General features: G+C 41.8%; 1 protein-coding gene across 1 annotated transcript in view; it reads right to left on the bottom strand.

The window, feature by feature from the left end:
• Positions 1-3265: 3265 nt before the first annotated feature.
• Positions 3266-13135, bottom strand: part of ADCY10 (adenylate cyclase 10) — a gene marked incomplete at both ends in the record, with an annotated part of 95449 nt that continues 85579 nt past the window's right edge. The window contains 2 exons of the mRNA XM_079725009.1: positions 3266-3427; positions 3997-4185. Of these exons, the coding sequence (XP_079581135.1) occupies positions 3266-3427; positions 3997-4185 (351 nt within the window). The remainder of the gene's footprint in view (positions 3428-3996; positions 4186-13135) is intronic.

The following is a 13135-nucleotide window of genomic DNA, read 5'->3' as shown; positions in this document are numbered from 1 at the left end:
TTCAATAAATACTAGGTTCTACTTCTAAGAGTGCTTGTAAGAATTAACTTAAGATGATCAAATGAAAATGTGGTTAAATCACGAATTCACATTTTCTAAGCACTGACTATATATCCAGGCGCTGAGCATAGTGCTGGAGATCGGGGATGGGGACAGAGCCTCTGCCCTCTAGGAACTCATAGACTTGGGGAAGAGAGTTCACAGGCTCATGAGAAGGAAGGAAGGAAAGAAAGGGAAAAGAAAGAAAGAAAGGAAGAAGGAAAGAAAGAGAGGGAGAGAGAAAGAAGGGGAGAGAAAGAGAGAGAGGAAGGGAGGAAGGAAGAAAGAAAAGATGGGGCTTCACTTCTCCGTTACTCTCTGTTCCTGAAATCTTCGTAAATTACCTGCCTTCTCCTAAAAAGAATTCTAGCCAGAATCTGCCTTCTCAAGTGATGTTCCTGAGAACTTTATGCTGGAAGCGCCCTGTAGATAATGAGGGGAGCTACTGTGGAAGCTGACATGGCTCTAACTGTTCAGGGCTGAGGCTGTGGAGCTGAAGACAAAAGCTTGGAGCTTGACCAGAAACTGTTCCTTGGGCCATGGCCAGAGCAAAGAGCTGGTGCTGCCATCTGCTGGCCACGGAGAAGGTGGACCCACACCCCGCCTGTTGTTAGAAGGAGGGAATGGCTACCTGATGGGGAGGGATGGGAACCTGTCACAACCTGTTTAGTTTAGAGGTGAGGAAACTGACGAAAAGGTCACATAACTGGTTTGTGGTGTAGCTGGGGCCAGAAAGCAAGTTCAGGATTCCTGTAAAGCCTGATGCCTGCTCCTCTGGATTCAGACACGTGGAATGTAAAATCTCTAAGTTGCAGTTTGGCCTTTTCCTACGTCTTCCTCTGTTTTCACGTTCTTTGATCAGTCCTTAGGGAATTACCTCATTGTACTTCTAGTAACAGCCTGCCCTCCCCCTGTCGACCTCCTCCAGTCTTTGCTTTGGCTTGGTCAGAGGCCACTAAAATAAAGTGAAAGAAGTTTTGAAAATCTTGGAGGATGAAGGACTGTGGGCACAACCCAGCCCCCAGCTTCTCCCTGGAGGACTTCGTCTGGGAGGTGCTGGTAATGTAAATGAAAGGTTCTGCCCCAGGAGGGGGCATGTAGGGGGGGCTGGAAGGACGGCACTTCATTTCCAGGACAGCACAGCCTCTGCAGAACAGACCCCTCAGATGCTTGGCCGAGGACATCTCCTATAAGCTCCATATCAAACACCTCTCTGCTATAGGCCAAGCGTTGCTCTCACTTTTCTCCTCATGTGCACCCACTCTCCCTTACACACTCACCTATCTTCAACCACACTTGCCCTCCACCCTCATCTGGAAGGCACAGGGTAATCAAAATGACTTCGTGTCAGAGGCAGTTCAGCTAAGTCTTCAGAGATGTCTGGGTTTTGTGTGTGCTACTCTCTCCACCATGCTGTTTGCTGTGTACACACCTCTAGTATAATTACAGTGAAATATGGGCTAAGTGAGGTTGATTTGTGTGTCTGTTTCCTCTACAGGACCTATGAGTTTACCAAGGTCAAGGATTGTGTCTTTTATGTCTTTGTGTCTTCATCTCTGGTACTTAATCAATGCCTGATGCATGGTGATCAGTCAAAAAAAATGTTAGTTGGATGAGTAAATAAGTGAATGATTAAGATGAATGTTATATAAAATAATGAAGGCAATTAGAAAGCAAGGAATTTTTATGTAGCACATGAGACAAGTGTGCAACTTTCAGGATGACAGCTTTGAAGGGGACAATATTTATGCAAAGTTCAATATTTGATGCATTTGTTTAAGATCAGTCATCTGTCTAATACTAATTTTTTGCTTGTATGGCACAGTGTAATTTTTCAATTCCTTTTTACAACTTTATTATTTTACTTGATACCCACACCCAGCACTGAAATAGGGAGGTTAGGTGATGAGCCCCCAGGATTATGCTTGTGGCAGAGCTCATGTTAGAACCTAATGCTCTGATCTCCTAGCCAGCTGTCCTTACCACCATGTCAGGGCCCAGGCCCCTGTGACTAACCTCCTGGTATCAACTGGGATTATCCAACCTCCTTAGTAGAACTCAGTTATATTACCAGGAGGAAAAACACAGCTTTGCCTTTTGCAGAAGGACAATGAAATACAGGCCTATGAAAGAACTCACCCACATGGGGCACTGCCTGTGGAAATCACTAGGAGAATTTGAGGTGTACGTTAAAGTTAGACACATCGATGTCCATCAGAAGAACCTCTTTCCAGGATCAAAAGTTGACTAGAGTCAACAAAATAGAAATCCTGGGGCACCTGCTTGAGGAGGCCACCTGGGTCTGTAAAATGAGTGAACACGAGGGAGCTGCAGCAACGCAGAGAGGGGCTGAATCTACACGTGTTCCACATGAACCATCAGAGGCACAAAGTGCCTATAAGAACTGTTCTGTCTGCCAACAAAGAGAGACAGTGACCACAGATGTCTCTAAGGCAGCTTCTCCAACATCTGGGAAATTAAGTTGAATGCTATGACTTTGCTAAATATAGAAATATATCAACTCTAAGCATGTAAAAGATACATCAAAATTGCTAATCTTTCCATTTAAAAATTTATTTCCAGGAGTTCCCTGGTGGCCTAGTGGTTAGGATTCTGGGCTTTCAAGGTGGTGGCCTGGGTTCAATCCCTGGCCGGGGAACTGAGATCCCACAAGCCGCTCAGCCAAAAAAAAAAAAAAAAAAAGTATTTCCACAGATATTTGATGCATGTGGTTAGAGGGGCTTTGGAGGCTGCAGTCTTTGCACAACAAAGAGGTGTCTTTTCAAATCTTGCCCTTACAGACCATGAGGAGAATTTGCTATTTGTAATCCTGGGCTATATACAAAAGATTAAACAACTGGACATTTAAAAATAACCATTTTCAGTTTAATAGATTAACTAGAAGTGTATCTGTTGCAACATGTACCATTTTGATATTAAAATTTTTTGATCTGATACAATTTTGCATGGGCTGAAAATAAACAGGTCAAGCTAAAACAACATGAAAGGCAAAGGGAATTTGTGTAAAGCTGGGAGAAAGGAAAGCATGACACTACCAACCCTTTCTAACCCTCCAGACAGAGGAGAAACCAACAGGTCTGGTTCTGTGTCTGGAACAGAAGGGAATATGCAGGAACCTGGATGGTGCTGCCTATGAAGAAAGGTTAATAATGGATAATCACAAGAGAATGAGTCTTACTAAAATCTTTGTTCTCTTCATGAAATGTTAGAAAGGATTGTCCAGGATATTAACTCTCATCAGGAATTTGTTTTTTTGAATATCCTGCATGTTTACCTTGCCTGATACAACTTTTTCCCATGGTGGGAGACTCAAGAGTGTCTGAAGCCACTGGTCTTCTGTTAACTCAGAGCTTGAGTACCACCATTCCTGAGAGGAGACAAAGAGAACACAGAATTCATCAGTGCTCCTCAGCTTGTGTGGTCAAGAGTGGGGTAATCCCAAAATGGTCAAATGTTCCTGAGCTTTTAAAACCAGGCGAACCCACAGGCAAACAATGAATTTTGCCACCCAAACTAGGATACTAACACATGGCTCTTTAAGGAAACATGTAGAAGTGTACATCCATTCACTTATTCAACAAATACCGAGTATAAGGCACTATGCTAGGGACCCAGTGGTTTTTGCATTCTAAGAGTTCACATTCTTGAAGGGAGGCAACACATGGAACACAAAGTGGAATGTGGTGAGACCTATGAGAAGGTGGAGATCTTGCTAAAGGGGATTTACAGGAGGGGAAGATCCCATGAAAACTCAAAGGGGAAGAGGAGGTGCAAATACCTGACCTATGGACGTGTCACCCCTTTCAGTAAGGGTCCAGAAAAGCCTCTGATGGCCTTTCACACCTGGTGAAACCCAGCCAGGCAGTGGGCTTCTGGGGCTCCTTCGCATCCCCTGTGGGCATCCCCTTCCCCAGCTTGCTAGCTGATGCTACATACTTTGCTCATGTTCAGCCAGCATCTCTCCAGCACATTCCCTTGTGCTTCACAGAGCTGTAAGGCTGTGTTCAGGAAGAGGTTGCAGTTCTGCCTGTCTCCCATTAGTATACAGACATAGGCCATCAGGTGGTAGAGCCTTGGGTAGAAGACAGGCCCAGTGGTATTTTGAGCCACCAGATTCTCCAAGTTCTAAAGAAAAAAGCCACATATCAGAATCAGAAACGGGTCCTTGACTGGGAAGATTTTTCCCTCTCAGATGATTTGCGATCATTTCAAGGGTATAAGCAATCAAGCAAAAAAGCATATTACAGAGACATACATAGAAAGTAGTGGAGATTAGATGATAAATGTCAGGTGGAGTAGCCCCAGTGGGCTACCCAGACCAAGAATGTGATATGGGTGGGCTCAATAACCCTTTCTGGCAACCACTTTTTAAAAATGAAACTAGGTCCCCCTGAAACTCAGTTCCCCTGCTGGGTTTATGATTAACCTCTCTATCTAAAACTTTATTCTCTTTCTTGTCCTGCCTCCCTGTTCCCCCCAGGATTGAGGAGTATCAAAGAAAGGGGGTGACTGAAACTAAGCAGGACCCTGCAGGGCTCTCCCACATACAAAAGCCCTTCTGTGGCCCCTGTTTCCTGTTTGTAGAAAAGGGCTTTGGTCTTCTAGGCCTTCCCTGAGTTCCAAAGGGCAGACTCAAGCAGTTACTAATTAGGGAAGTGAGGAGATGCAGAAAAATAGTCAAGAAACAACAGTTCAGTGATAAAACAGAGTCCTAGCTCCTCCCCAAGGGATATACATCACAATCTGATACATATCTTTGAGTTCTTCTGCAGGAACTAAGACCCCCACCCAGGTAGAGGATTGTGACTACATGCTGACTACAATATACAGACCCAGACCGGTTGGAACCAGAAGGTTGATGATTAAGATTCCTGAAACACCACCCTATTACATCACCACCAGCCAATCAGAATAAAGTCATGTACCCTGCAGCCCTCACCCCAAAATGTTGCCTTTAAAAACCCTTCCCTGAGGGACTTCCCTGGTGGTTCAGTGGTTAAGAATCTGCCTTCCAGTGAGGGGGACATGGGTTTGATCCCTGCTCAGGGAACTAAGATCCCACGTGCTGTGGGGCAACTAAGCCTGTGCACTCTAGAGCCTGTGCACCACAACTAGAGAGCCTGCATGCTGCAACTAATGAGCCTGCACACTCTAGAACCCACGTGCCACAGCGAAGATCCCACGTGCCGCAACTAAGAACTGATGCAGCCTAATAAATAAATAAATATTTAAAAAATAAAAATAAAAACCCTTCCCTGAAAATCTTTGGGGAGTTTGGGTCTTTTGAACATGAGCCGCCCATTCTCCTTGTTGGGCCTGACAACAAATGCTGTACTTTCCTTCACCACTACCTGGTGTCAGTAAATTGGCTTTGCTGTGTGGTGGGCAAGCAGACCGAAGTTCAGTTCAGTAACAACAATAAAACCACAATATTTTCTTTTAATTACCAAAGCAATATAAGTTAATTTTCAAAATTTAGAGAATTATACCTCAATTGAAAAAAAAATGTAGACATTGGAGAGGGAGGAAAAAACGAACAAACAACTCAGAATTTAGGTGAAAAATGAGGATAGAAAAAAAATCACTCGTAACTGTAACACCTAAAAAGAAATATTTTCACATTTGGATACATACTCTCCCGTTTTTTTATTTCTTTGCTGTGGACAGGGAACGTTGCCCACCATCGCAGTTCTACAAGAATCAAGCCATTAGCTACTGCAGCCATCCACCGATGGTGGGGCCTGAGAAAAACAGGAAGCATTTTGTGTTTTGGATACTGGCCATAGATAGTTAAGATGCATATCTAAGGAATAATTTCAATGAACCCAGATCCTTGCATCTTCCGCACATAGAAAAGTGCTAAAGTCATTAACTTGAGATATGTGTTCTTTGTGACTAGCAGTAATCTTTTGATGTTCTCCCCAGGAAAAAACTCCTATATATCCTGTCTCTTTCCTTACTTCTTCAGAGCAGTTACTCAAAAGCTATCTGAGAGGCCATCCTCCAGGCTACAGCTATAGTCCTCAGTAAGATCCCCGAAGAAAATTTAACTTGCAAATTTTAGGTTGTGTGTTTTTCTTCAGTCGACACTGCCTTCACTTACACACACACACACACACACACACACATATACACACACACTCATACCCACCACAACTGGGATCATACTGAAACAGGAGGGAAGGGGACAGGGAACAATCTTTGAAAGAATAACACAGCCCGAGGACATGACATAAACTGACTAAAACCAAATGGGTCCAAGGTGGCGGACAAGTTGACTTCCACTAGACCTTGAGCCTCAGTATACACTCACTGTAATACATCAGCAAGCTAAATGACACACCCACAGGTACTATGACAGTTCCAAGGATCCATAAGGATCAAAAAGTGGGCAGTGGCCCAATTCCTGGAAATCCCCACCCCTTCCCTGAAATAGCTGGAATACTCCTCCCACTCATTAGCCTATGAAATTACCCACCCCTATAAAAACTGACAACCCCCATACCCTGGTGCCTTTCTCACCTTCTGAAATGGCCCACACTCTGTCTGTGGAGTGTGTTTCTTCCGAGGCCTTTCTCACCTTCTGAGATGATCCACACACTGTCTCTGGAGTGTGTTTCTCTCTAAATAAAGCCATTTCTTACCTATCACTTTGTCTATCACTGAATTCTTTCTGCGATTAGACATCAAAAACCTGAGCTTCAGTAAGCCCTGAAACCAGGTGTGTGATCTCAGTCGGACGACTATGGGTTTTGGCTGGGTTCGAGTCCCGGCACGTGGGTTCTAGTCCCAATCTGAGGTGCATAGTTTCAAAATTAATCACCAATACAGTAACAGTTTTTTCTCATTTACCACCATGTTAGGAATTTTTTCCAATGACATGATTCTTTTTTTTCTTTTCTTTTTTTTAACATCTTTATTGAGGTATAATTGCTTTACATTCTTGTGTTAGTTGCTGCTGTATAACAAAGTGAATCAGCTATATGTATACATATATCCCCATATCCCCTCCCTCTTGGGTCTCCCTCCCACCCTCCCTATCCCACCCCTCTAAGTGGACACAAAGCACCGAGCTGATCTCCCAGTGCTACATGGCTGCTTCCCACTAGCTATCTATTTTACATTTGGTAGTGTATATATGTCCATGCCACTCTATCACTTCGCCCCAGCTTATCCTTCCCCCTCCCCGTGTCCTCAAGTCCATTCTCTACGTCTTTGTCTTTATTCCAGTCCTCCCCTTAGGTTCATCAGAATCATTTTTTTTTAGATTCCATATATATGTGTTAGCATACAGTATTTGTTTTTCTCTTTCTGACTTACTTCACTTGGTATGACAGACTCTAGATCCATCCACCTCATTACAAATAACTCACTTTCGTTTCTTTTTATGGCTGAGTAATACTCCATTGTATATATGTGCCACATCTTTATCCATTCATCTGTTGATGGACACTTAGGTTGCTTTCATGTCCTGGCTATTGTAAATAGTGCTGCAATGAACATTGTGGTACATGTCTCTTTTTGAATTACGGTTTTCTCAGGGTATATGCCCAGTAGTGGGATTGCTGGTCATTAGTTCTATTTTTAGTTTTTTAAGGAACCTCCATACTGTTGTCCATAGTGGCTGTATCAATTTACATTCCCACCAACAGTGCAACAGGGTTCCCTTTTTTCCACACCCTCTCCAGCATTTATTGTTTGTAGATTTTTTGATAATGGCCATTCTGACCAGTGTGAGGTGATACCTCATTGTAGTTTTGATTTGCATTTCTCTAATGATTAGTGATGTTAAGCATCCTTTCATGTGTTTGTTGATAATCTGTATATCTTCTTGGAAGAAATGTCTATTTAAGTCTTCTGCCCATTTTTTGATTGGGTTGTATGTTTTTTTGATATTGAGCTACATGAGCTGCCTGTTTATTTTGGAGATTAATCCTTTGTCAGTTGCTTTGTTTGCAAATAGTTTCTCCCGTTCTGAGGGTTGTCTTTTCGTCTTGTTTATGGTTTCCTTTGCTGTGCAAAAGCTTTGAAGTTTCATTAGGTCCCATGTGTTTATTTTTGTTTTTATTTCCATTTCTCTAGGAGGTGGGTCAAAAAGGATCTTTCTGTGATTTATGTCATAGAGTGTTCTGCCTATATTTTCCTCTAAGAGTTTGATAGTGTCTGGCCTTACATTTAGGTCTTTAATCCATTTTGAATTTATTTTTGTGTATGGTGTTAGGAAGTGTTCTAATTTCATTCTTTTACATGTAGCTGTCCAGTTTTCCCAGCACCACTTATTGAAGAGGCTGTCCTTTCTCCATTGTATATTCTTGCCTCCTTTGTCAAAGATAAGGTGACCATTTGTGCGTGGGTTTATCTCTGTGCTTTCTATCCTGTTCCATTGATCTGTATTTCTGTTTCTGTGCCAGTACCATACTGTCTTGATTACTGTAGCTTTGTAGTATAGTCTGAAGTCAGGGAGCCTGATTCCTCCAGCTCCATTTTTCTTTCTCAAGATTGCTTTGGCAATTCGGGGTCTTTGGTGTTTCCATACAAATTGTGAAACTTTTTGTTCCAGTTCTGTGAAAAATGCCATTGTAGTTTGATAGGAATTGCATTGAATCTGTAGACTGATTTGGGTAGTATAGTCATTTTCACAATGTTGATTATTCCAATCCAAGAACATGGTATATCTTTCCATCTGTTTGTATCACCTTTAATTTCTTTCATCAGTGCCTTATAGTTTTCTGCATACAGGTGTTTTGTCTCCTTAGGTAGGTTTATTCCTAGGTATTTATTCTTTTTGTTGCAATGGTAAATGGGAGTGTTTCCTTAATTTTCTTTCAGATATTTTATTAGTGTATAGGAATGAAAGACATTTCTGTGCATTAATTTTGTATCCTGCTACTTTACCAAATTCATTGATTAGCTCTAGTAGTTTTCTGGTAGCATCTTTAGGATTCTCTATGTATAGTACCATGTCATGTGCAAACAGTGACAGTTTTACTTCTTCTTTTAAAATTTGGATTCCTTTTATTTCTTTTTCTTCTCTGATTGCTGTGGCCAAAACTTCCAAAACTATGTTGAATAATTGTGGTGAGAGTGGGCAACCTTGTCTTGTTCCTGATCTTAGTGGAAATGGTTTCAATTTTTCACCATTGAGAATTATGATCCCTTGATCATTATGTAGTGTCCTTCTTTGTCTCTTGTAATAGTCTTTATTTTAAAGTCTATTTTGCCTGATATGAGAATTGCTATGCCAGCTTTGTTTCAATTTCTATTAGCATGGAATATCTTTTTTTTTTAATATATATATATATATATATATATATATATTATTTATTTATTTATTTTTTATTTTTATTTTTATTTTTTGTGGTACGTGAGCCTCTCACTGTTCTGGCCTCTCCCATTGTGGAGCACAGGCTCTGGATGTGCAGGCTCAGCGGCCATGGCTTACGGGCCCAGTCACTCCATGGCATGTGGGATCTTCCCGGACCGGGGCACGAACCCGTGTCCCCTGCATCGGCAGGCTGACTCTCAACCACTGCGCCACCAGGGAAGCCCAGCATGGAATATCTTTTTCCATCCCCTCACTTTCAGTCTGTATGTGTCCCTAGGTCTGAAGTTGGTCTGTTGTAGACAGCATATATATGGGTCTTGTTTTTGTATCCATTCAGCCAGTCTATGTCTTTTAGTTGGAGAATTTAATCCATTTACATTTAAGGTAATTATCGATATGTATGTTCCTATTCCCATTTTCTTAATTGTTTTGGGTTTGTTATTGTAGGTCTTTTCCTTCTCTTGTGTTTCCTGCCTAGAGAAGTTCCTTTAGCATTTGCTGTAAAGCTGGTTTGGTGGTGCTGAATTCTCTTAGCTTTTGCTTGCCTGTAAAGGTTTTAATTTCTCCGTCGAATTTGAATAAGATCCTTGCTGGATAGAGTAATCTTGGTTGTAGGGTTTTCCCTTTCACACTTTAAATATGTCCTGCCACTCCCTTCTGGCTTACAGAGTTTCTGCTGAAAGATCAGCTGTTAAACTTATGGGGATTCCCTTGTATGTTATTTGTTGCTTTTCCCTTCCTGCTTTTAATATTTTTTCTTTGTATTTAAATTGTGATGGTTTGATTAATATGTGTCTTGGCATGTTTCTCTTTGGATTTATCCTGTTTGGGACTCTCTGCACTTCCTGGACTTGATTGACTGTTTCCTCTCCCGTATTAGGTGATTTATTCTGACCAAGACGCCATCCCTTGAGCACTGGCTAAGGGAGTATTCAAATAAGCAGTTACAATGCGATGGGGAAGTTTTCAAGTATAAGCTCTTCAAAGAATTTTTCAGTCCCTTTTTTTTTCTCTTCTTCTTCTGGGACCCCTATAATTTGAATGTTGTGTTTAATGTTGTCCCAGGGGTCTCTGAGACTGTCCTCAATTCTTTTCATTCTTTTTTCTTTATTCTGCTCTGTGTTAGTTATTTCTGCTATTTTATCTTCCAGGTCACTTATCCATTCTTCTGCATCAGTTATTCTGCTATTGATTCCTTCTGGAGAATTTTTAATTTCATTTATTGTGTTGTTCATCATTGTTTGCTCTTTAGTTCTTCTAGGTCCTTGTTAAACATTTCTTGTATTTTCTCATTCTATTTCCAAGATTTTGGATCATCTTTACTATCATTACTCTGAATTCTTTTTCAGGTAGGCTACCTATTTCCTCTTCATTTGTTTGGTCTGTTGGGTTTTTACCTTGCTCCTTCATCTGCTGTGTGTTTTTCTGTCTTCTCATTTTGCTTATCTTACTGTGTTTGGGGTCTCCTTTTTGCAGGCTGAAGGTTCGTAGTTCCCGTTGTTTTTGGTGTGTGTCCCCAGTGGCTAAGGTTGGTTCAGTGGGTTATGTAGGCTTCCTGGTGGAGGGGACTGGTGCTGTGTTCTGGTGGATGAAGCTGAATCTTGTCTTTCTGGTGGGCAGGACCACGTCTGGTGGTGTGTTTTGGGGTGTCTGTGAACTTAGTATGATTTTAGGCAGCCTCTCTGCTAATGGGTGGGGTTGTGTTCCTGTCTTGCTAGTTGTTTGGCATGGGGTGTCTAGCACTGGAGCTTGCTGGTCATTGAGTGGAGCTGGGTCTTAGTGTTAAGATGGAGATCACTGGGAGAGCTCTCGCCGATTGATATTACGTGGGGCCAGGAGGTCTCTAGTGGTCCAATGTCCTGAACTCGGCTCTCCCACCTCAGAGGCTCAGGACTGACACTTGCTGGAGCACCAAGACCCTGTCAGCCATACGGCGTAGACAACTGTGCTAAAAATCTGGCTGGTATCTTGGATTTCTCTTTGCTGGGCGATTTATCCTGAGCAAGACGCCATCCCTTGAGCGCCAGCTAAGGGAGTATTCAAATAAGCAGTTAAAATGCAGTGCAGGCAACATGGGAATGAGGATCCTCTGGGAGAACACAAAGCAGGACTTCTTAATTTCTCCTGGAAGATGTGGAAGGGATGTGAGATCTGAAGGAAGAATACATGGCCAGAAAAACAATGTTGAAAGAAAGCAGATTATATATATGAAGGCACTAGACAAGGGTGGATGGTTGTTGCAAGAATTAAAAATAGTTCTGAAAGTCTGAAGAGTAGATTTGGGTAAAGAGAGTTAAAGAAAAACTGGAGATGAAGCTGAGGTGACATGCAGATGCTCTATCTTAAAGGGCTCTTTTCAACGACATGACTCTTTTACACAGATCTCACAAATTCAAATGCTGACAGAGCTGGGCAAGAAACATAAATAAGAGGCTGAATGTAGCAAGATAAGAAGCAGAGGGGATTATGTCATACTGGAGAGGGTATGCCCTAAATGTCACCCCTCATCAATTCCAGCCAGTAGCTGCCTTTTAGGATTGGGGCCTAGAGTCACCAGATACTCCAATTTTTAAAAGAAGAGTAAGAAATTCAGATTTTTTAAAAATGTGAAAGCATCCCAGGGACTTCCCTGGTGGTCCAGTGGTAAAGAATCCACAATGCAGGGGATACCGGTTCGATCCCTGGTCAGGGAACTAAGATCCCACATGCTGTGGGGCAAATAAGCCCATGCGCCACAACTACTGAGCTCACATGCCTCAATTAGAGAGCCCACGTGCCACAAACTACAGAGCTCATGTGCTCTGAAGCCTGAGCACTACAACTAGAGAGAGAAAAACCCTCATGCCACAACTAGAGAGAAGCCCGTGTGCCGCAATGAAGAGCCCATGAGCTGCAACGAAAAGATCCCACATGCTGCAACTAAGACCCAACGCAGCCAAAAATAAATAAAATATCTTTAAAAGAAAAGAAAAAAAAAATCCCAATGTTTAAATACACCATTTCTGACTTAACCAATATTTTTGAAAGGCATATGATTTTTATTTTCCCCTAGTTTTTTAAATACTATAAACCTGAGATCAACATCTTTATAGATAAATTTTTGTTTGCCATCTGATTATTTCCTTAGGTTAGTTCCTAGGAGGAGAATTAAATGACGTGCATATTTTAAAGATATTCATGCATTATGCCAGAATGCTCTCTAGAAAGTTTATAAGAGTCCTTCAGAGTATGAATGTGTCTTCTCTCATGTTTTTGCAAACTTGATGGTCAACAATACAATGTCTTTTTCTTTTATTGCATTTACTTCAATTTCATAGAAATGGATTGAAACATTGAGTTTTCCTGACTAACCTGTTACATGTTTATTTTGTCTATCAATTATTTATTCAAGAAATTAAACACCTACTGTGTGTAACCAAGCAGGACCCTATGGGGCCTTCTCGGGACAGACCGCTCCCACCATGTCCTCTGCCTTCCTCTTATTTGTAGAAAGACTGTAGTCTCCCAGGCCTCCCCTGAGTCACAAAAACCTGGCTCAAGAATTAATGATTGAAAGGATATGACCATGTAGTGACAAAAATGGCAGTTGGGCCAGGAGCACTAGTAACAATTTAAACAGTACATCAGCCATATGGCAGTCACAGAATCTTTAGTTCCTCCATGAAGTAACTAGATAACAGTACATGTTGTGCATTTCCTGAGCTGTTTTATAGACGTTAGAAGTTAACTACTTAATGACCATGAGATATA

Source organism: Hyperoodon ampullatus (genome assembly GCF_949752795.1).
Source record: "Hyperoodon ampullatus genome assembly, chromosome: 2".
NCBI classification, from domain to species: Eukaryota; Metazoa; Chordata; class Mammalia; order Artiodactyla; family Ziphiidae; genus Hyperoodon; species Hyperoodon ampullatus.
The sequence above is the reverse complement of the archived record's forward strand: the minus strand, read 5'-3'. Positions and strand labels throughout refer to the sequence as shown.